Source organism: Orcinus orca, chromosome 8 (genome assembly GCF_937001465.1).
Source record: "Orcinus orca chromosome 8, mOrcOrc1.1, whole genome shotgun sequence".
Classification (NCBI taxonomy): Eukaryota; Metazoa; Chordata; class Mammalia; order Artiodactyla; family Delphinidae; genus Orcinus; species Orcinus orca.
In genome coordinates, this window is record NC_064566.1 from 24668982 (window position 1) to 24692326 (window position 23345).

The 23345-nt window shown below is 43.5% G+C and overlaps 1 protein-coding gene and 2 long non-coding RNA genes across 8 annotated transcripts in view; 2 read left to right on the forward strand and 1 right to left on the reverse strand.

Moving 5' to 3' along the window:
• The window catches only part of LOC117197648 (uncharacterized), a 30414-nt gene extending 17869 nt beyond the window's left edge, over window positions 1–12545 (forward strand). The window contains exon 4 of the long non-coding RNA XR_007478928.1: window positions 11387–12545. This is a non-coding gene — a long non-coding RNA (uncharacterized LOC117197648). The remainder of the gene's footprint in view (window positions 1–11386) is intronic.
• Window positions 12546–14694: 2149 nt separating this feature from the next.
• LOC117197647 (uncharacterized) lies at window positions 14695–21534 on the reverse strand. Of its 3 annotated transcripts, XR_004478374.2 has the most exons (4): window positions 21290–21534; window positions 19292–19457; window positions 17793–17873; window positions 14695–16421 (listed from the first exon to the last, which is right to left on the reverse strand). It is a non-coding gene; the product is annotated as an uncharacterized LOC117197647 (long non-coding RNA). The 3 variants fall into 3 exon arrangements; XR_007478933.1 differs by having other exon boundaries at window positions 14695–17873; XR_007478932.1 differs by lacking the exons at window positions 14695–16421; window positions 17793–17873; window positions 19292–19457 and adding an exon at window positions 20393–20751.
• Window positions 21535–21676: 142 nt separating this feature from the next.
• The window catches only part of FBXO3 (F-box protein 3), a 32152-nt gene continuing 30483 nt past the window's right edge, over window positions 21677–23345 (forward strand). For 3 of the 4 annotated variants that reach the window (XM_033410238.2, XM_033410236.2, XM_049713944.1), the window contains exon 1: window positions 21679–21809. In XM_033410238.2, the coding sequence (XP_033266129.1) occupies window positions 21706–21809 (104 nt within the window). In that variant the 5' untranslated portion in view covers window positions 21679–21705. Of the gene's footprint in view, window positions 21810–23345 lie in introns of all 4 variants that reach the window. The other variant, XM_004263985.3, reaches the window with a different exon arrangement.

Consider the following 23345-nt stretch of genomic DNA (forward strand, 5'->3'; position numbering starts at 1 on the left):
AAAAGACCCCCTTTCCCTGTGGGATTGGCTGGGCAGTGCAGGTGGGGCCATCTCTGGCCAGCCATTTCCTAATAAGGATACTCTTTACCTCGGAAGGTTCCAGTGAATGACGGAAGAGATAGCAGACATGATGTTCTGAAAAGTTTGTATTGCCTTGCAAATAGAGGGCAGTGTTTTCTGGCTCTTCTCCTTGCCCCCCCCCCACCATAAAAAAACACGTGACCTGCTAGGATGCTTAGGAGCAAAATATTACCCATCTGCCCCTGGGGATGCCCAGTCGAATAATGACTCTTCCAAAAACACCCGGCATTGGGGGAAATGGAGTGTGTACCTATGTGGTAACCAGATGTCATGGAAGAAAGACAAGGGCACACACCATCAGTGCCACATGGTAGGGTTTACGGGGTGGGGGGATCCTACAAGCAAAAAAGTAGAGTGTACAGGATTCCTGAGCTCCCATTATCCCATAGAGAGCTGGCTACATTAGGCAAAACTGGACCGGACACATCACAGACAACACCATGGGAAAGAGGAGCCCTCATGTCAACAGAACTCTAACGATGCATGAGGATGGGGTGCGGGGTTAATGCTGGACTTCTGGAGCTTTCTCAAGTGGGGTTTCTGGGGATCCCCAAGAATATCCTGACTAGAGGAGAAAGAGGATGGGAAAGAGGGAGGTCGCCTCACTCTGAACACCACTGTCCTGCTCCCCTGGGATTATGACAGTTCTGACAGCCCCATTAACTGTCAGACTTAGAAGCCTCTGGACTCGGAGCCCCTGCTACTCTCCAAACGACCCTCTATTCCCTCCGTATCTTTCTACCATGCTGTCCTTGGCCACAACCCCCTGCTGAGCTCCTTCGTCTACTAAACGTTCCATTCTATTCAGCAGTTACTTCTAGGACACCTTCCAAAAGTCACATCTTTTCTAGATTCTGAGGACCTGGAAAAGGATGATGCAAAGGGAGTTCCCTGGATGGGGCCCCCATACACGCTGCCTCGTCTCTGGGTCTCTAGTCCATCCTACCCCAGCAGCATCTCTCTAAGGCCCAGCTCACCTGTGCCCCTCGCGTCCGTGTTTCTTCACTGCATCCAGGCTGAAACCTAGAACATTTCATACAAAGCCTTGGTTCCTCTGGATGTTCCTCTGTCCTTGGGCTGTGCCCCCTTCTCTGTCTGCGGTGTTAACCCTCACTGCTCTCCAGGCCTCACCTCTGCCCACTCCTACTGGCTCACGTGGCCCCACCAATGCCCATCATTTGTCCTGGTCCTCTGGTGTGGAATGCGGCTCCCACCATCCATGGTGGGCACTGAAATCCAGCCTGTCCTCTACTCTTGCCTCACCTCCAGGAAGCCTTCCTTGGCTGTAGCCGCTCCACACCCTCTCTCTCTCCTATGGTTTCCTAGAGCACGTGAGCACTGAACCTCAGCACTCCCATGGCTGGGGTTGCTCTCCAGCTGTTTCTCCTGAATTCTTCCATCAATGGGGAGCCTCTTTAGCCAGGGACCACACAGCCCTGGGATCAGAGGGCAGGAAAGAGCTGTTCCTCGCTGCCTTCTGATGCCTAGGCCTGGTATAAACATGGAAGAACGTGTGCTATGGAGGAATGATTACAAGCTGAGCATGAGGGTCCTGAGCTCTGTCCTCCAATGATCCCTAAGCCTATTGTTTCTATCTCTGGGCCTCAGGTCCTGAAGCTGTGAAATGGGAGCAGACGGGCTGAGATGGGTGATTCCGAAAAGCCTGTACAGTTTTCAGGATTCAGTGTTCTCCATTAGTGATTCTTAACCTTTTATAGATATTAGAATTACCTGAGAAACTTGAAGACTAGCAACGCCTGTGCCCCATTCCCAGGAATGTAAGATGCGGTTGGCTTGTGATGGAGCCCAGGCAGTCGTGATTCTATAAAAGTTCATCGGATGATTCCAATGTGCAGACAGGATTGGGAACCCGAGATCCTCATGTTTGGTGGGGAAGCGCTCTTTAGAAGGACCTGGTTAATGCTCAGACACAGCCATGGTCTCATGCTGCCTTCTGGTGGTCAGGTTGCTCACTACAGGAAGACTTCCACCACCAAGGGTTTCAACCTGGGTCAGGAAAAATGTAACTGAGAAGAGGAATAGGAAGAATTAAAAAGAAGAGGAGGAAAAAGAGAAGGCCTGGCTTCTCCAGACCCATGGGTTCACAGACATTTCCATTCCCATTTTTCCCCTACAACAAATAATGTGCCCCCAGGACCAGCCCTCTGGATCTCCCTGCTGGATGTGAGGGGAATTCAGAAGGATAAAGGTTCAGAGGAGCTCCTGAGACAGCAAAGCCAAGTAGGAGACTTGAGATGATGCAATAATATTTGTAAAGTGCCTGGGTAGTGAGTGCTTAGCGTGAGCTTATCATTATTCACTGCAACTTTGGACAAGATCATTTCTCTGAGCCTTGGTCATCACTGCCCACCTCACAGCACTATTGGTTTTTCTTTCTTTCCATGTCACATTATTCTCTAGTTCTATGCAATGAATTCATCAAATACTACTGGTTGACCCTTGAGGATGATAACTGGACCTTATTTGATTCCTTGAAGCCCATTTTAAGAAAGCGTAGGGACTTGCCTGGCGGTCCAGTGGTTAAGACTTCGCCTTCCAATGCAAGAGGTACGTGTCCCATCCCAGGTCAGGGAGCTAAGATCCCACATGCCACGTGGCCAGAAAACCAAACTATAAAACAGAAAAAGCAATATTGTAACAAATTCTATAAAGACTTTAAAAAAATGGTCCACATCAAAAAAAAATTTTAATAAAAAATTTTAAAAGCCTTGGCTAGGATTAGCCCCATACATTTGAAAATAAGGAGACAAAAGTGGACATTCAGTCTCCTAGGAGAGAAGAGGAAGACAAGGGGATCCCCCGACTACCAAGAACAAGACCAAACTCTGGCCTGAGGTGAGGACAGGTGTAATACAAGATGGGAAGCCAGATGTCCCCTGGGGAAGGAGGAAGTTATACTGCAGCTAAGAGAACACGGAGCCGCCAAGAGCTGCAGAACCTCCTTAACGCAGGATTCCTACAAATCGTGGGGTTTGATTTGTTTGTTTGTTTGCTTGTTTTGTTTTTCCTTTTCTTGGTAAGAGGAACAAAACTGATTCTAGTCAAGTTTTAGGAGTACAGGTCATTCTTGGCAGTGCCCTTGGCCCACTGTTTCTAGAAGTCACCAACAGGGGTCGCTCTGAACGTCTCTAATCAGTACCTTCAAAGGCCCAAGATCGTGCATAATTTTGTCCCCACAAACAAAAGAACTGACTACTACTAACCAGCCAAGTAAGCTCTGGTCTCCAGCAGATTCAGGAAACTTTGAGCATCCTCTTGCGGGAGAGGGAGGGGTTAGGAACTAAATCCCAGACCTAGTCCTGGTTCCTGCTGGTCCAGTGTTTGTCATTTTCCTGGAGCCATTCCTTGTTTTCCCTTTGTACCCTAAGCCTCTCAGGGTTTTTGCCTCCAGGAGTAGCGAAATCCACGCCAGGTTTTCTTATCCGCCCACCAGCTTGGCTGCGACTCAGGCAGCGGCTGCTGCCTGTCTTCTCTACCCGCCGCTGCCTTTCCATCCTCTGCTTCTGCCACCGCCTCCCTTTGGCAGCCTCGCTACCAGGTTTTTCCTCTTAAATCTACCTCTTAAAAATGGCGCACTCGCTTTGCGGCTGCTACCCCTCCGCTCCTCTCCCCCATCTCAGAGCCCACCCACCCCGAGCATCTGGATTCCCGAACTCTGAGACCCTCACCCACTCTCCAGCCCTTCCTGAGACCTGACACGACCTCTGAGAAGAAATGTTTGCCACCTCTATGGTGGCCCGGCTTCAAATGACCACTTGCAAAAACTAGAGACAAAGTGGACGTGTGCCTCTGTGGTCGGAACCCTCATACGGGAATACAAGGGTACGCACCCCACTGCGGTCGCACGCAGTACAAATAGAGTTCATGGGACACCCAGGGGCAGGGGAGGGAGAACCTCCTACGCGCTCTCAGCTCAGCACACAGGGTGTGTCAGGGCCGGACAGGGCTGGCCTGGGCACTGCAGTAAGGTCTTGGCCGCCGAGTGTTGCTCTTTCTCTAGGGGGGAAAGGGAAGGGGGGCCATGGGGGAGTCCACATTACAGCAGGTGTTCCTGGTTGAGGAAATCGGTTTGTTAGAAAGGAGACGCCTCTGGAGTCCAGACTGTCCTTCCTCTGAGCTAACTGAGTCCTGCTGACCAGCACCTTGAAAACCACCAAAACACAAGGGCAACCTGCCTGGGTCCCTCCTTAATCAAAGTATTGCCTTTCTTCCCTCTAGGGTCTTAAGAGCACAAACAGCATCACATTAATCTTTGTAACTCCCTCAAATACTGAGGAAGGAAAAACCATCCCTGCCATTCATCAGGCTGGGACAACAGACACAAATAAAGACGGCTGCCAAGTTCACAGTAAACAGTATTTCTCCCAAGGAAACGCTGAAAAGTGCCATAGGACCCCTTCTTAGGATGACTACTGCTGTCCTACTCACCATTCACCTGTCCTCTAAAATCAGACTATCAGAAACTTTGCTGTTTGAAGTTATTCCGGTAAGAATGAAAACCCCTCCAGTTTTGCCTGGAATAACCAAGACACTCTGACACAAAGAAGCGACCTTGATTTACAACCCAGGTGCAGACATTCAGATAAAGGTGTCTGGAACGCAAGAGTCCACATTTATCTTAACTTAGTGGTTCCAAGGAAGTATGACCCTGGATCCATTTCACAGTCTAGCCATGCTGTGACCCTTTTGCACTCACCCTGCATTGCTTTAAATGCATTAAAACACCTACTTCATCTGAATTTTACCCAGGTTCCATCCTTCCTCCAAATTCTATAATAACTCTACTTTTCCCTTTGTTTGTTGAGAAGCTCCATAGTAACTAACTCTACCGTGTGGTTTTTCTCATTGCAATGAGCCAATAAACCTGACTTTGTCAAACTGCAGGTTTGTCCCTAGTGGTCTTAGGCTGCCTGGGCTCTGACAGTAACAAGCACAGAGACTCACATGTGCACTTCTGATGGGTTCTCCAAATGGGCAATATGGACTGTGAAATAGATATGGTGTAATTATGTAGAGGTGGGCAGTGTTCATTATACTGAGTATATTCATTTCTGCAGCATTATCCAACTGTTTTCCTGAGAACACATAGTATATGAAAAAATGATCAACTTTGTTTTTAAAGTGTACAGTTCAGTGGTTTTTAGTATAGTCACAGAATTATGTAATCATATCCACTGCCTAAGTTCAGATGTTTTTATCACCCCCAAAGAAACCCTGTACCTGTTCCAAATCACTCCCCACTCCCTCCTCAGCACATCCTCTGGCAACCACTAATCCACCTTCTGCCTCTTTGGATTTGCCTATACTGGACATTTCATGTGAATGTAATCATACAATATGTGTTCTTTTGTGATTGGCAACTTTCATTTAGTATATTTTCAAGGTTCATCCACATTGTACCACTGTCCTTCGGTTTGTTTCATTTCTCTTTTTTTGCCAAATAAGATTCCATTGTATGGATGTACCACATTTCATTTATCTGTTCATCAGTTGATGGACATATAGGTTGTTTCCACTTTTGGGCCGTTATGAATAATGATGCTATGAATATTCATGTGTAGGTTTTTGTGTGAACAAATATTTTTAATTCTTTTGGGTATATACTTAGGAGTGAGTTTGCTAGACCATAAGATAAATTTGTATTTCATATTTTGAGGAACTGCCAAACTGAGAGGTCTTACGCTAGAGCTAGGACCCACTATTTTGAGCGAACTCTGTATTATATAAACCAGTCATCTGTTTGGTCCTTAACACAATTTTAATTTGGATAGATTTATTCTAGTCACGTCATGTGTCAACATGTAAACTTGTTTGGATTAAATAATTTTTTATCAGAAAAAGGTGACTGACAAATTTTATCTTCCCACCAGCAATATGTGGGGTTTCCAATTTCTCCACACCCTCATCAACATTTGTTATTATCTGTCTTTTTTATTATAGCCGTCCTCGTGGATGTGAAGTGCTGCCTTATTGTGTTTTTTATTAATTTTGTTTTATTTATTTATTTTTTATACAGCAGGTTCTTATTAGTTATCTATTTTATACATACATTGCCAAGGTCATGAAGATTTACCTATATGCTATCTTCTAAGTTTTATGGTTTTAGCTCTAATTTAGGTCATTGACCCATTTGGAATTAATTTTTGTATAAGGATCCAATCTTATTCTTTTGTATGGGACTAGCCAGTTGTTCCAGCCCTATTTGTTGAAAATATTATTCTCTCTTCACTGAATTGTCTTAATATCCTTGTTGAAAATTGACTTAAATGTACAGGTTTGTTTCTAGACTCACAATTTTATTCTGTTGATCTATATAATTCTCTTTATGCCAGTACTACACTTTCATGATTGCTGTAGCTTTCTAGTAAGTTTTGAAATCAGGGTATGTGAGTCCTCCAACTTTAATTCTTCTTTTTCAAGATTGTGTTGGTATTCTGAGTCTCTTGCATTTTCATATGAATTTTAGGATCAGCTTATCAATTTCTCCAAAGAAACCATCTAGGATTTTAATAGAGATTGAACTGACTCTATAGATCAATTTGGGAAGAACTGTCATCTTAACAATAAGTTTCCACTTATTAAGGTCTTCTCTAATATCTTTCGATAATGTTTTAGAGTTTTTGGTGTAAAAGTCTTGCACTTTTGTTAAATTTATTCCTACGTATTTTATTGTTTTTGATGCTATTGAAAATGGATTTTTTTTCTTATTTTTCATTTTGGATTGCCCATTGCTAATATATAGGAATACAATTAATTTTTGCATATTGATCCTATATCCTGCCACTGTGTTGAACTTGTTCATTAGCTATAGTATTTTTGTGTGTGTGTGGATTCCTTAGGATTTTCTACAAACAAGATCATGTCAAATGCAAATACAGTTTTACTTCTTCCTTTCCAATCTAGATGCCTTTTATTCCTTTCTTGTTTAATTACCCTGACTGGAATCCCCAGTATAATATGAAATAGAAGTGATGAGAGCAGACATCTTTGTCTTATTCCTGATCCTACAGGTAAAAGCTTTCAGTCTTTCCCTGTTAAGTGTGACATTAGCCATGGGGATTTCATAGATGCCTCAGTCTACTGATTCAGTTGTTAATCTCACCCAGAAACACCCTCACAGATACATCCAGAATAATGTTGGACCAAATGCCATTGTCCAGTAGAGTAGCTAGATAAAATTAACCATCACACCAGTTATCACTGTAACAACAAAACAATACAAATGTATAAAAAGAAATAAAATAATCGTCTCCCTTCATGCTCTCTTATTTTCCTTACTCACGTTTTCTACAACATCCCCGTCTCCATCCCCAGAGAAGCCACTTTAAAAAATATATCTTTTTACACCTTTCTCCTTGATTTTACACACACACACACACACACACACACACGATAACATTTTTTCTTTCCCCCAAAAAAGGACTCAACTGAATTTATAAGTTTGAGCTTTGAAAACACTCATAACAACAAGGACAGTAAAAAGTATATCTTTCTGGAAAAAGAAGTTCTACATACCTCATTTTTCCCATTACATACTTAGTATATAAAATACTGTAACTTAGTCATGGTATACCCAACAGATAAATTCCTAAAAAATTTAAAATTAATGAAAAGTTTTCCATATGGTTTAACAGACTGCATTCCTTGACCACATTTAGATCCTTGAAACATGTCCTTTTCATAGGATAAAGTAGGTTTTCAATATATCTTTGCATGCTAACTTCATCAGCTAAGTACAGATAAGAAACAAAAAGACATTTAATTTCTATGAAGTTCATTTTCTGCCGTAATTACTAATAATATAAACCAGGCTCTAAAAATAGATGACCTCAATCAAAAGAATCACAGTTTTAAAAGAAAGCATATAATTAAAAATGATAAGGCTGCATCTTTAATAATCCCATGAATGTCTCGGACTGATTAGGCATGGAAAAAAATTCTAGCTCCTTGAAAACAGTCACACATCTAGGCTTCATTTTCTCTCTACAAGCATTTTACTTGGCAAAATCCGAACCATCCCATGATGTTCAACTCAGCTGTCACATTTTTTAGGACGCTTTCCTTCACTGACCCGCCCACTGCTAAATTAGTCACTTCCACATTTGTGCCTTCATGACGCTCTGCTGACACTGACATTATCCCAGTTAATCTCACTGCAAGTGAGGTCAGGTTTCTCTTGTCTCTTGAACTGTCAGCAAAATGTGGGAAGATTCCATGGTGCTCCCTGCTCCTTTGAGCACATGTGAATACGCACACACACAGAAATGCACCAACACTTACACAAACATAGAGCAAGATATGGAACTTACATGTCAATTCCACTATTTTCTATTCCTAATTCTTTCCATTATACTTTTCCTTAATTTATATATATATATATATATATATATATATATTCTTCCTTGTCTAATACAGAAAATATTTAAGGTTTTTAATTTGCTTCTAGGTAAAGTTTTGGCAGAAAAACAAAAAATTTTATTATATGCCATTCTGGTTGTCATTACTGTCAAATAATTCTGTAATATCTGCTTTAATTTCTTCTTTGACCTAAGAGGTTTTTAGAGGATATTTTCATTTATTTGCTTTTTGAGACTAAACTGGTGGGGCTTTGAGAATATACATTTATTATTTGTTTCTGATTTTACTATATTTGGGTCAGAGAATGTGGGTCTGTACTACTTCTATACCTTGAACTCAGTGCTTTGTCTGTAGCCTATTTTGAGAGTCCTTTAGAAATAGGTGACAAACTATTTAAAAGTTTGTAAATTTGACCCAGCGATTCCAAACCTAAGATTTATGCTATGAACGTAACAGTAACAATTCACAAAAATGAATGTACAAGGATACTTATCACAATGCTTTTATTATAACAAAATTGGAAATTGTCTATATGTCTCATAATAGGAGATTAAGTAAAATATGATGCATTCATATTAAGAAACATACATCTAGTCATTAATGATAATGTAGATGAATATTTCCTAAGAAGGAAAAAAGTTTACAATCTGTTCCAAAAATACAAGTTGTACAAAAATATAAGGAGAATCCTTTAAAAATATTTATGCATTTCTTTTTTATTATATTTGTGTTTATTTTTTATCTTTCCCATTTTATTTTTTTCAGCTTTATCGAGGTATAATTGACAAAACTGTAGTTAAGTGTACAGCATGCTGATTTGATATACATGGCAAAAGGAGTCCCACAATCAAGTTAATTAACACATCTTACAAATTCACCTTAAAAAATTTTTTTTTTGGTGAGAACACTTAAATTCTACACTCTTAGCAAATTATACAATACAGTGTTATCAACAATAGTGAACATGTCATATGTTAGATTCTCAGACCTTATTCATTTTATAACTGAAAGTTTGTACCCTTTTACCAACCTCGCCTCACCTCCCCCACCCCTCAACCCCTGGCAACAGCCATTCTATTCTCTGTTTCTATGAATTCAACCTTTTTTTTTTTTTTTTTTAGATTTCTCATATAAGTGATACCGTGCAGTATTTGTCTTTCTCTGTCTGGCATATTTCATTTAGCATAATGCCCTCAGGGTTAATCAATGTTGTTGCAAATGGTAAGATTTCCTTTTTTAAAGGCTGAATAATAGTCCACTGCATTACATACCCTGCATTTTTTTATCCATTCATCTATCTATAGACACTTAGGTTGTTTCCATACCTTGACTATTATGAATAATGCTGCAATGACTATAGGAGTACAGATATTTCTTTGAGATAATGATTTTATTTCCTTTGAATTTTTACTCAAAAGTGGGATAGCTGGATAGTTCTATTATTAATTTCTTGAGGAACCTCCGTACTGTTTTCCATAGTGGCTGCACCACTTTACATTCCCACCAACTGTGAACAAGGGTTCTCCTTTCTCCACATCCTTGACAGCATTTGTAATTGCTTGTCTTTTTGATAATAGCCACCCTAACAAGTGTGAGGTAATATTATATTGTGGTTTTGATATGCATTACCCTGATGATTAGTGATGTTGAGCACTTTTTCATGTACCCGTTGGCCATCTGTAATGCCTTCTTTGGAAAAATGTCTGCTCAGGTCCTTTGTCCATTTTTTAATTGGATCATTTGGTTTTTTGCTATTGAGGTGTATGAGTTCCTTGTATATTTTGGATATTAACCCCTTATTGGATATATGGCTTGCAAATGTTTTCTCCTATTCCATACATTGCCTTTTCATTTTTTTTGGTTGGTTTCCTTTACTGTTCAGAAGCTTTTAAGTTTGATGTAGTACCACAGGCTTATTTTTGCTTTTGTTGCCTTTGATTTGATAACAAATCCAAAAAATCATTGCCATGCCCAGTGTCAAAAAGCTTACCCCTATGTTTTCTTCCAGGAGTTTTACAGTTTCATCTTTAAGTCTTTAATCCATTTTTGGTTGACTTTTGTGTATGGTGTAAGATAGTGGTCTAGTTTCATTCTTTTGCATGTGGATATCTACTTTTCCCAAAACCATTTTTTGAAGAGACTATTATCCCTTGTTGTATATTCTTAGTGCATTTGTTAAAATTAACTGACCGTTAGTTAATTAACTAATGCACTAGTTTATTTCTGCACTCTCTATTCCATTTATCTATGTGTCTGTTTTTATGCCAACACTATAATGTTTTGATTAATATAGCTTTGTAATACAATTTGAAATCAGGAAATGTGATGCCTCCAGTTTTGTTCTTCTTTCTCAAGGTTGATTTGGCTATTCAGGGCCTCTTATGGTTCCATACAAATTTTAGGATTGTTCTATTTTTGTGAAAAATGCCATTGAAATTTTAATAGGGATTGCATTGAGTCTGTAGATCACTTTGGGCAGTATGGATATTTTAACAATATTAATTCTTTCAATCCATGTACATGAACTATCTTTCCATCTATTTGTGTCTTCTTCAATTTCTTTCATCAGTGTTTTATAGTTTTCAGTGTACAGATCTTTCACTTCCTTGGTTAAATTTATTCTTAAGTATCTCATCTTTTTTGATGCTATTGTGAATGAGATTGTTTTCTGAATTTCTCTTTCTGATAGTTTGTTGTTAGTGTATAGAAATGCAACTGATTTTTGTATATTGATTTTGTATCCTGAAACTTTACTGAACTAATTTATTAGTTCTAACAGTTTTTTAGTAGAGTCTATAGTGTTTTCTATATATAATACCATGTCATCAGCAAACAGAGATAATTTTACTTCTTTTCTGATTTGGATGCTTTTTTTTTTCCTTGACTAATTCTTCCTTGTGTTAATTATTTACCTCTTGTCTTTTAGCTTGTGGCTGCCCTTATGTTTTCTATTCAGTGATGGTGGGCCTGTAAGACTGAAAATGACACTTCCCTGATGCTTCTGCAAGCTGGATTCCGGTTAGGCACTGCCTATTGGGAAGCACTGGCAGGAGACTGGAAGGAAGGAGGGGCGGGGGGAGTCTCCTGCTGATTTCCAGCCCCTGCATGTCTCTCTCCGGAGGTCTTTAGGCACTCTGATCCCCAGCCCCAGGATGCCCTTTCAGGATCCAAATCAGTAGCTGTGAAGTTGTCCTTTTCAAAGGTCCAATACCAATCAAGTGGTACCCTTTCGAGTAGGGTTGCCAGGACTCCTCTATATGACATGTCTTGTGTTTAATGATTGTGCTCTGTATTCTGTACTGACTTTGCCCCAATGCCTTCAATGCCCTCTAGACAGCTTTTCTTTTCCAATAAATTACCAAGTATCAGCAGTTAGAGTATTTTTTTGCTATAGTAATTGAAGCTTAAGTCACTTGAATGCAACATAGCTGAAAATCATACCTCCACAAATATAGTTATGGACAATTCCACATGGTCTGTCCTGCAGGTTTGACTTAGGATAGGCCAAAAAGGAGGTTTGAGAATTAAAGTACTGATTCTTCTTATCATCAAGAAAGAAAAAGATTGTTCTTTGGTCAAAGTCCCAGGTCATGAACAAGAAACCACCACTAATTAGAGATAACCTGTGTTCTGAAAATCAACCAGTCAATGACAGCCTCACTCCAATAACGCACACTACGGAAAGTTAGCAAATCACAGATAGCCCCCAAACTTCTGAAATTGAGTCAGTCGGTGACAGCCAGTACACGTCAGCACACCAGCTCACAATGCAATTGTTGAGCGTGTTTTCTCATTAATGGACGTTCAGTAGACAAAAGAACAAAATAAGCTGGATGTGACCACTGTAGAAACTATTTTACAATGTAAATGAAACAGACTGTAAATTCAAGGACTTATACATGCAAATTCTGCAACACAAAGAAACGTTAGGGAGACCCAAATCACCAGGGAAATATAATTAAAGAAACAGGTAACTTATGTACTTATAATTTATTTCAGATAGAGAATGAATAATATTTTAGTATAAATATGTCCCATGTGATATTTTTCTTTTATTTCAATGTATATGCACATAAGCAATTAGAAATCATTCAAATTTAACTAGGTTTCCTGGTGGCGTTGTTTTTCCTTTGTTTTTTTGTTGTTGTTGAAGGTGGTGATGGTGGTTGTGGTGGTATGTGTGTATGTGTGCTAAATCTGGCGACTTCAAGACTCTGAGTATCTGCTGTGAGTTACCTGCTCTGATATGTTCGTGATAGGGACAGAGTAAAGGGCCAAAGTAGGTAATTAAATAATTAATCCCACTAGGGGATTGTAAGTTAAAAAAAAAAAAAAAAACCCGTAAGTTAATGATCACTCAAGAAAGCAGGTTTGGGGCTTCCCTGGTGGTGTAGTGGTTGAGAATCTGCATGCTAATGCAGGGGACACGGGTTCGAGCCCTGGTCTGGGAGGATCCCACATGCCGGGGAGCGACTAAGCCTGTGCACCACAACTACTGAGCCTGCGCGTCTGGAGCCTGTGCTCCGCAACAAGAGAGGCCGTGATAGTGAGAGGCCCGTGCACTGCGATGAAGAGTGGCCCCCGCTTGCCACAGCTAGAGAAAGCCCTCGCACAGAAACGAAGACCCAACACAGCAAAAATAAATAAATTAATTAATAAACTCCTACCCCCAACATCTTCTTTAAAAAAAAAAATAAAGAAAGAAAGAAAGCAGGTTTGCTTAACTGCAAAACCAAGCAGGCTTGCTTAGCAACAAAAGCATGCGACAAAAGCATGAGACATGCCCCCAAACAATAAAACAATGGTGGCATGAAATCCACATCCTGCCCAGTAAGCTCAGTGAGTTAATAATCCCTAGGACGTGATCTCTGCACACAAAAAAATAATAATTTATGGAAAGGAGGCATTTCAAAGTGAAAGACCCTCATTGTACTACAACCTGAAATAATTTTACCAGAGTGCCCTGACAGTCCCGGCTTAACCATGTAGGGAGAAGAAAACTCCCCCACCTGATGAGGAGGAGCTAAAAATGGAAGTTTAATGTCTACTAAAAAAAAAAAAAAGTGGTCTTTTCCCCCTCCCCACTTTTCTTTTAATTATGAAACTGTAGCCCACTAAGTTCTTGGGGCACAGCACCCTCTCACCCACCCGCTTGTAAGCCTCACAAGCATCCTAGCCTAATAAATCACTTCTTATCTATCACTTTGCCTCTCACCAAATTCTTTCTGAGCTAAAGCATAAAACACCAGAGCTCCTCGAAGCCCCCCGAAACACCACCTAGCGATTTCTTTAGCACCAGCTGTGAGGTGACCCCTCTCAGAGATCTTGACACCAGCTGCACGGGATCCCTCCCTTAGACATCTGATCATTCGATCCTCAGGCACATACTTCCAGCTCCTCTGTTCTATAAGCTCTTTTCCGTTTTGTTTCCAGAGCCCTGGGGTGGTAGCTGCTTCTGGCAGTCCTAATTTCTGGATCCCCTCAGTATTCTTTCCCTGCTCTTTCAGCCTTTCCACATTGTCTAACAATTCTTTGTGTTAAATTTCCTCTTTTGAAATATGGAGCATGAATTCTTTTTCCCCAAAGTAACCTGATACATTCCTCAACTGTGTGTTATTCCATGATAAGGGGGTGGGGTGGAGAGAAGAGTGTCCTCTTCCCACTTACATTTTCCTCTGTGCCTCCTCCTTGACTCCCAGGTGCCCAGTTGCTCAGTCAAGGCAGAGGGTACTATGACAGTGTGCAACTTACAAATGGCCCAAGACAGCTGAACAGGCCAGGCTTGTAGAGACCACCAGGTCATCACTGGACAGAGTGGGACAAGAACGCAAGCTTTTTCAGTAGCAGTAGCTTCTATTTGTGTCAAAAGAATTTCCAGTTGGGTATCCCCATCCTTTTGGTGGTTCCATTGGTGTAGTGGATTAGAGCATAGATTCAATGGGCTGCCATGGATAGACACAAAGCCCATATATACCTCATCAGTCTTTTTAAGTAGGTTGTTTTCCTCTAGATTTTGCCACTTCATAACTATGTCCACAGGGGATGCCCCATATTGTTATGCCTCTATTAATTCAGTCTTTGGGTGTCCCAATGGTCTGACCAATTGCTAGACCATTAGGGATGTTCTGTGTGTGACAGTCATGGAAATAGCTCAGATCTCCTGCTGCAGGTAGCATCATTAACTGACAACTCCCGTTTGATACCCACAACGTTTCTGCATCAAGGTCACACTTCCTCTGGGGTGCTCCCAGTCCAGGCCTGACCATGATGGGGTGTTAGCGCAGGCCAATCCCGTGGGTCTCTGGACTACTCCAGTGGGCAGCTTTGGCTACAGGACTCTCCATCGGCCTGGCTGAGACATTCTCAGAGCTGCAGTCCAGTCTGAGATTCTTCCTTCCCAATCCTCTTTCCTCCACCTTCTCTTTTCCCAAGCATCAGAATTGCATCATGGTCTGAGGCTCTTTTTGCCTGTTCTCACTCCCTATTTTTTATCCCTCACAACCCCTACTCACAACCGCAGTGCATCTCTCATGAATCTAATCCTATCCCAGCATTTGTTTCTTGGAGGACCCTAATGGACACACTGCATAAAGGTTTGTTTCTGTCCATCTTGGGGCAGCGTGCCCTACAGACAAGAATAGCATCTGAAGTTTACCACATTGTTCAGCATGTCTAGTGCTGAACTCCACAATTTATGGCTGTGGCATTCCATGGGGTTTGCCCATCTCAGAAGCAAGCTATTTCATCAGTGAACCATGCTTTTTTGTCATATGGAAGTCTTGTTGAAGAGGTCCCCAGTGAGCCAACTGCTTGCGTTTAACAGTAGGTGGGTCTCTCTGTGTCTAACGGGTGGGCAACCACCTGTTCCTGAAGTTGGCTGAGGTATCAGGAAACAGGCTTGGGCCTTGACTGGAGGGACCATTTCTATATCACTACAGAACTTTCTGGGTATTCCAGTTCAGATGGTATAGGACTCAATGCAAGTTGAGAATGTCAGGTGGCAGAGTCATTTTCTTTTCACTGACAGTCTCTTTTTCCAGAATGGGCTAGCTTCAGGCTTGGCAACAGAAAGAAGTTCTTGTAGACCTGGCTGACGAGAAAGTAGAGTCCCATTTCCACAGTCTACAACCTGCTTCGAGATTGAACACTGATATCTGTGATTCCATGGGTGGTAAGGAGATAGGAGAGGAGGCCTCCAGCACAGGTTTGCTTTACTGATGACTGGATCACTTTCCAGGCTTCTTGCCACATGTGCCCCCTCCCCATGTGTGGTTGTTTGTCTGGTATATAAAGGCTGTAGTGAAATTCCTAGGTACGGAGAGTCTTGTTTCTAAAATAGGCCAATCAGAGGTTGGGCCTCCAGTCCCATAGCTAGTAGCCACACAGGAAGCATCCAAGAAGGTCCCATGAGTGGCAGAATCATTTCTTCTTCTTCTTTTTCTTCTTTTACAGATTTATTGAGGTATAGTTGATATATACCAAAAGTTTCACATATTTACTGTATACATTTTGAAGAGTTTGGACATATACATACCCCTGTGATACCATCACCATAATCAAGGTAATAAACATATCCATCACCTCCAAAAGTTTTTGAACCCATCCATCTTTGGTCAATTTTTCCAACATGGGACATGATGGAATGCATGAAGTACACTCAATGCTTGTGTCATCAATATAGTGGAATGTTTGGCCCCAAGCAGCAGTTCTCACTGTTTTAGCCTGAGTTCAACCCACTGATGATGTACTAGGGAGTTTCTTACAGTACTGCTTGCCTGGGTGGGTGAAGGCAAATGATATCAGTCAGGGTCTTACAACAAAACAGACAAAACTTTCAAAGGGACATTACTGAACAGAATTCAATGAGGAGATCACGTAAGAGGTATGAACAGGATGAGGGAACAAATAAGGGATGGTGAGGTGCCCAGGGATTAGTAAACAGGGGGGAGATGTCTCCAAGCCTGAAAGAGCAATGGGAAGGAATAGTGTTACCATAGTGGGACAAGCCAAAGACTTCAAAGAGGGCACCAAAAAGTTTGGTCTACACAGAGAAATACCCTAATTTCTCTTTTCTCCCCTGCTCCTCAGTTGCCGACCAATGCTTTTCATTGGCTGAACCCCACCAGAAGCCAGATGACAAGAGAACCCAGGTGAAGGAGGTCATAGAGATCAGCCTCCCAGGGCACAGAGATGAGCATAGGTCAGAGACTGAATTTTTCCTTCTTCCTGGAAAGTATCCCGCCACCCCACCAAAAAAAAACACTGGCCCATCCAAGCCCACATACCAAGCATCACTGGTTCAGCCACTCTTATGATGTCTGTCAGGCACTATAGCAACAACAGTGGACAAACTGACCTGCATAAGCCTCAAAAGGACACAGTAAGACTCCAGACACTAGTGGCTTCCCCAGCCCTGTAGGCTATTGAATTGGATGGCGTTATTTGGCTCCCTGACCTGTATAACATCTTGTATGAGAAGACTGCATTTTTCTCTGTCCCTGCGAGGAGCTGTTGTTTCCATGATGCAATCTTGGTAAGCTTTGGGATTACAGGCCATTCTTGGCCACACCTTCAGTATTCACCATATTAGAAGCCACCAATAGGGGACACTTTGCGTCCAATAAGCAGGTCCGTTCACCATGTGTCCAGAAAATTCATATTAATTATACAGGTTGCAAGAAATCAAGAAGCATGTTCCAGACAAAACAAAACAACAGACATATGCTCAGCAAATTCAGGAATATTTAAAGTCTTGCCTACGGGAAGAGCAGGAGTCCCAGAACCTCGTTTGTGTGACTGCTGGAACTGTGCGTTTAAATCTTACCTTCATTCTAGGCTTCTCATTAGCCATGGGTTTGTCTGTGTTTTTGTTCCACAGAAACAGCTAAATCCCATCCAGATTTTTGCATCAACCCATCAGGATGGATGCCTTTCTGAGCAACATTGACAGCCCCTAACATCCCTACCACCCTGTAATTTTATTCTTCTCCCTGCTTTCAGCCATGAAGCATAAGCATAGTCTTGAATTTTCCTGGGCTCTGCAGAGGCAGGCTTCCTTTTGACCAATCACCAGCAGCCTTGCAGCCCGGTTTTCCTTCTGAATGACGCACTTGTCTGCGAGAGCTGGTGTCTGGCAGTTCCATCCTGGTCCTCCCACCGCCTCATCTGCCTCACCACAACTAGGAGAGCTGACACCAAGGCTTGAACGGTCCAATCCCAGGCCTGCTCTACAACCTGCCAGGAACCCCTGAGAATGTATCCTGCGCCTGAGAGGCCCAATTGGTCAAGGCCCTTTCCCAAAACACTGAGCATGAGACAAAGTGGAGTCTGACCTTCGTGCAGCTGCTATTCACGGGCCCAGGACGCATGCCACCAAGGCCATGCAGTGTCAACACACAATGTTCGGGGCGGGTCTACAAGCAGAGAAGGAGGAGAGTGCACGTGAACTCCCACCCCACCCCACCTCCTGCCCCATCCCAATTCACAGCTTTCATTGTCCCACTGGGAGGCACACTTAGGCTGGGCAGAAGAAGACTGGACACATCCCAGAGGGTGGTCAACAGAGAGGGACCCTAAACTATGGTGTTTTACACATGGGGGGCCCCTGGGCACCATTTACACCATTTAGCAAGCGCCTCTAAAGCTCAGTGTCTGCTGTCTGTCCTGCTTGCCAGCAAACTCAGATCTGCTGATGCAGCTACTTGCTAAACCATGAAAACGAGGGAGAAAACAGACTGCAGGGCCATGCGGATTTGTCTCTCCCCGAGCAAACAGGTGTATCTCTCACCTTCTAATGAGTAATTGCATCAAAGCAGGAACAGCACTGTGTCTTGATCCCTTCCAGTCCTGAGCCCAGACCCTCGCATGTGATAAGGTATGAATGATGTCTGAGGGATTTACCAAAACAGCCAATGGGAACCTTGAAGCTAAGGTGTAATCATGTGTAAGGAGGTAGGCATTGTGCACTAAAAACTGCTTGCCAGTGAAGGCAAGAGAACATGTAAGTATATTTACTTCTCAGGCATTATCTCTATTCCTGAGAGAATAGAGAAATCTTTTTTTTTATGCCACACATGAACTCTTCTTTCAGAACCTTGTGCTTTCTGACCTACCATAGTAATATTAATGGCCAGCAAATTCTGTTTTGGTGAAATCCTTCCATGCCCTTTAGAGACTAGCTTCCAAAACAATTAGCAGACTCGGAGAAACTGTTTCTCCCACCAAGGCACAAAGGCTATGGAGCCCTCACCCTCAACCTTAGCCCAGGGGACCCAAATAGCCAAGTCCCAGCTTCCTCTTCCTACCCCTTTCCAGCCATGATTAGGGGTCTGGCGGTTGGTAACAGGAAGCCACAGCCCAGGAGAGGGCTGTCCTGGGTCCTGCTCAGCTACATTGCTCCCCCAGCTTCCTCTACCTGCTTCTACCATGTTGGGGACAGAAATGGAGCCTGGGCTGGGACCACTTCCCCAGGGAGGTGTGGGCTGTCACAGCAGGGGCCAGCAACCTGATGTCACTCCCCAAGGATGGCAAGAGCTCTGAGCCCTGCCACATGGGAGAAGCAAGTCCCCTGCCTGAGCACCCCCTCCTGGCCTTATAGGAAAAAAATAACCATTTGAAAAGACATAAAAACATATATTTTTCCTTTTGCCTTAGGCTCCAGTATGGCTTGCATAGCACTGTGGGATCCCGTTTTGTTTAAGATTTTGTTCATCATGGGTTTTTGCATTAATTTTTTTAAGTATTGTATTAAAATATTAACATCATCTTGATTACTGGTTTTTTGGTACTTCCTTAAATTTTGTGCCCCAAGTGAGCGCAAATCTTGCCTCACCTTAATCCTGGCCATGACAGATTAACTTCACACTTCTGGTCTTCTCATTAGGTCATAACTGGACCAAGTCCAAAGGGAAGGAAAATGCAATAGGATAGCAGAAGCAAATGCAGTCCACTTGAAACTCCTACCAGTTTTTCGATTTAAAACAAGTAAAGTAGCCCATCTGAGGGAGAAATAGACAAAATGAATTAGAATCAAATGCCTTTATAAGCATTTATCTATATCAACAGGCAAGGTTCCCTTGTAAACAGAAATGACAGCTCTGTCTTCATCCATTCAACCTGAACTTAAACTTTCTACTTGTTGTAGAAAGGCCTTGGGGTTACAAGGATGAAAAAGACTGAGAGTTTACAGCCTGGTGAGAGAGACAAACAGGGAACAACTGACCTGAATCTGGTTCAATTAATGCTCTAAATATGTGCATAAATAGTTTGGAAATACAGAGATGTAAGCAGAGGGTTTTGTTTTGTTTAGTTTTTGGTTTTTGCTGGGTGGCTCTCATTTTACCTGTGGGATTTTAGTTTATGAAGGTGATTGAATGACGACATGGCAAGATCAGTGCCATTGAAAGAAGATTTTTATTACATTTCCCTAGAGAAAGGGGCACACGACACTGTGAAGGTGCCCAGTGGAAGCATCAGGTTTGGGTCAGGAGGCAGAAGCAGGAGCAAGAGGCAAATTTAGGCCAGAGCCTTTATTGGAGTTTGCACTGGGCAGGGTAAGTAAACAGCTTGGGATTGGCTAATTTGAACAATAAATGGTGGGCTTTGGGCTATAGAGGTGTTCTCTCATTGCCTGGTACCTAGCCCTGAGACAATTTAGGCAGGGGAAATAGTGGCTCGGTGTGTGACAGTTAGATAAAGGGGGTGGTTGGCTTGCATATGAGAGGTGCGTCCATGTAAGTTGTTTGCTATCTTTAGGAACGAGCTAGCCCTGGGGGGAGGGGGGGCAGTCTCTCCCCAGCCAGCAGGATTTTTAGGATGTCAAAACCTCATAAGACACAGAAAATAAAAAATGTAATTAATACAGTGGGGGGGGAGGAGAGGGGTTATAAAATTAGACAAAACCATAATTATAAAGCATTAATGGCATGGTGAATAGAGGAAATGGAGTGTTTTATTGTTGGGGGTGGGTGAGATGGGAGGGGTAGAATCATTTCCACTTTTCCAAATAGTTAGGAGAAAACTTTCTCCAGGATGTGGAAGAGTTTGGAAAACTTAGTGAGGGATGTATACTTAGGCTTGGGAAATTAACATTTATTGAATATCTAGCCAGGCACTTTGCAAAAATCTTTATCAGCATCCATAAACCACTTTAGGGAATGGTTGGTTTTTAGAGTAAACAAGCTCATAGAACTTAGGTATAGTTAACTAGTCCACCATCTCACTTCTAGTAAATAACAGATGTGTGAAGTTCGTGTCTGACCAAACTCCCCACAGCTGCTTACACCATATTGCCTTTGGAAAGAAACGGAAAAGAAGAAATCCGATAAGTGATGTATCCCTTAGCTCACACTCCATGACACGTCTCCCACCCCCATTTTAATACCATCTTGTCTAAGCTGAAGAGTGGCCATCATGTGCCTCAATCAAGCCCAGCCGGGTCTCAACCCATCCCTTCACACCGGAAGTACTTAACCCTCCGAGATTAAATCTTGGCCAAAAAAATCCATTTAATATACGCTTTGCATTGCCCTAATGGGCTGAAAAATAACCGTGACAACCTAATTGAGAGAGGCTGACCCTTAGATTCAGACCCCATGCACCGTTTACTTGGGAGGGCGTTAAAATTATGCCCTCGACGACCATTTCCCTAGTTTGGAAGAAGAGCCTCTAGTTGATTCCCAACTCTGCCCACCACAGAGCGGACAAGGTTCCTGCTCTGTGCAAGGGACACGCCGGGCGAGGGAAGCTGAAGGGAGAAACGAGGAATTTCTAGGTCGGAAAACGAAGAGAACCGATGGATTTGGGGGCCAAGGGCAGAGAGAGAACTTACTGTGAGATTTGGGGGCACGCTTCGAGGATACCAGATGTAAAATTTCGCATGAGGAGCTGGAGTGACCCAAGCAGATTTAGTAATAAAGGCTCATAGGGGTCCGGGCTGGGCAAGTTTAGGGACCGGAATGGGAGGAGAGAGACCGGGAGATCTAAGGGTGAGCATGTGGGCACCTGGCCGAGCTCGCGCAGCTTGGCTAAAGAGGTAACCGAGACGCAGACGGACGCCACCGCGCTGGCCCTTGACCCGCAGGACGGTGGGCGGAGCCTTCCAGGGAGCCGCCCATCGGCCTCCCCGTGGGCGGGGCTATCCTGTCGGTTACACAACAAACCTGTGCAATCGGCTAGGGAACTGCGAGGGCGGTGGCGGAGGGGGCGGGGCCGGGGCGGGGCCAGGCCTGCACTGGGCCAGGCAAGATGGCGGCCGTGGAGACCGAGTCGGCGCCCCTGACCCTAGAATCGCTGCCCACCGATCCCCTGCTCCTTATCTTATCCTTCTTGGACTACCGGGACCTAATCAAGTAATGGGACGATGCGCACGGCAGGGGTGGGGTCACGGGTGGGGGAGGAGGCGTAAGGCAAGAGGGACGGAGGCCCGGCTCGCCGACAGGACCTGGACTCCCGTGACAGCCAGGAGGTGACGCCAGGGCCGCCCTGATCCTGCAGAGCCACCCGGGGGCAGGGGCGAGACCGGGGCGGAAAGGGCCCCGCCTTGAGGTCTTCCTCCCGTCCCGGGCCCAGGCCTGAGGAGCGACAACAGCTCTTTCTCCCAGGCTGTGGCGAGGCCCAGTTGGAAGCGGGGCCAAGTGCTCCCCGCTGCCGCCGCGCGGACCCCAGCGCCCCGCACCTCCCGGCCCCCGTGGTCTTTGCCCGCTAAGGGCAGCCCTGGCCGCTTTGGAAAAGTCCCCGTCTGGGCCGAGCGCTCTTCTCTGCCTGGGCCAGGAGCCTGTAGAGTCAGGCGCCAAAGTGGGCAGGTGGGACGCCGGAGAGGAGCCAGGCGACCCCCTGACCCCTGGGTGCGACTTACGCAGCGACGTAATATCTGGCAGGGCTCACTTTCGGACTTCTGTGCTAGATAATTGTTTCGCTTTCAGCGTTCCTTCTCACGGTTGCATGTTGGATTTTGTGTTTTGGTACTGACTTCCGGTGGTGCGGTACAGGTGACCATTTTCCCTCCTGTATGCTTTGGGTTTCCCAAGTTACCGGCATCTGTTCCAAAAATAAACACCGTTTGCTGGTAGGGGTGGTTAAATGCCCAGTTACTTCAGCGCTTGGGACCGTCTGGGATGGTGGAAGAAATGGCGCTGTTTACACCCTTGACAGCTGGTGGCATGGGTCTTTCTTGTGCCACCACATATATTTGTAAAGGAGGCAGACTCGCCCTCTTAAGGATAGGTAGGCGAGATTCGTTTTGTTTTGTTTTGTTTTTTGGTTTAACCATTGGATTTTAGTCATTTGCTGATTGTACCCTGTGTTGTCAGGGATCCTTTTAGAAATACAGCCTTCTTGAAGTTACTGGTAGCTGTTGGTTGGTTTAGCTAAGTGGTGACAGAGGGATAATTCCAGTTTCTGGCTGCTATCTATATTAGTACCTGTAACACTTTTATTTTTCTAGAAAACAAATTTTTCTCTACTCAGGCTTGTAATAAAGTTTATCTTTTTCTTTCGAAAAGGCTGTTACAGTTCCAAACTATTTTCATCTGAAATATTCTGTTGCTATAGCCTTTTAGAAATCTAACACATACACACACGCTTTTTGATCTGTGGGCCACATTGCTCCCAGAGTGATTTTTCTAAGACAGATCTGGCTGTCATCCTCCTTAAAAACCTATAATGCCCCTTGTTATTTACAGATTATAACCTAAACTTCTGGGAGCATTTAAGGCCTTTATTATTTGGCATAGTCTACTCTGGCCAAATAGACCTCTGCCAGCACACTTGTGTTTCTTTGTTCTGTGGCTTAAACTCCTGACCCTGCCTGGAATGCCATGCCCCCTTCTTCTGAACCTGGCAAGATGGAATTCCTTTAAGGACCCCCTCTCCCGAGTCCAGTCTCT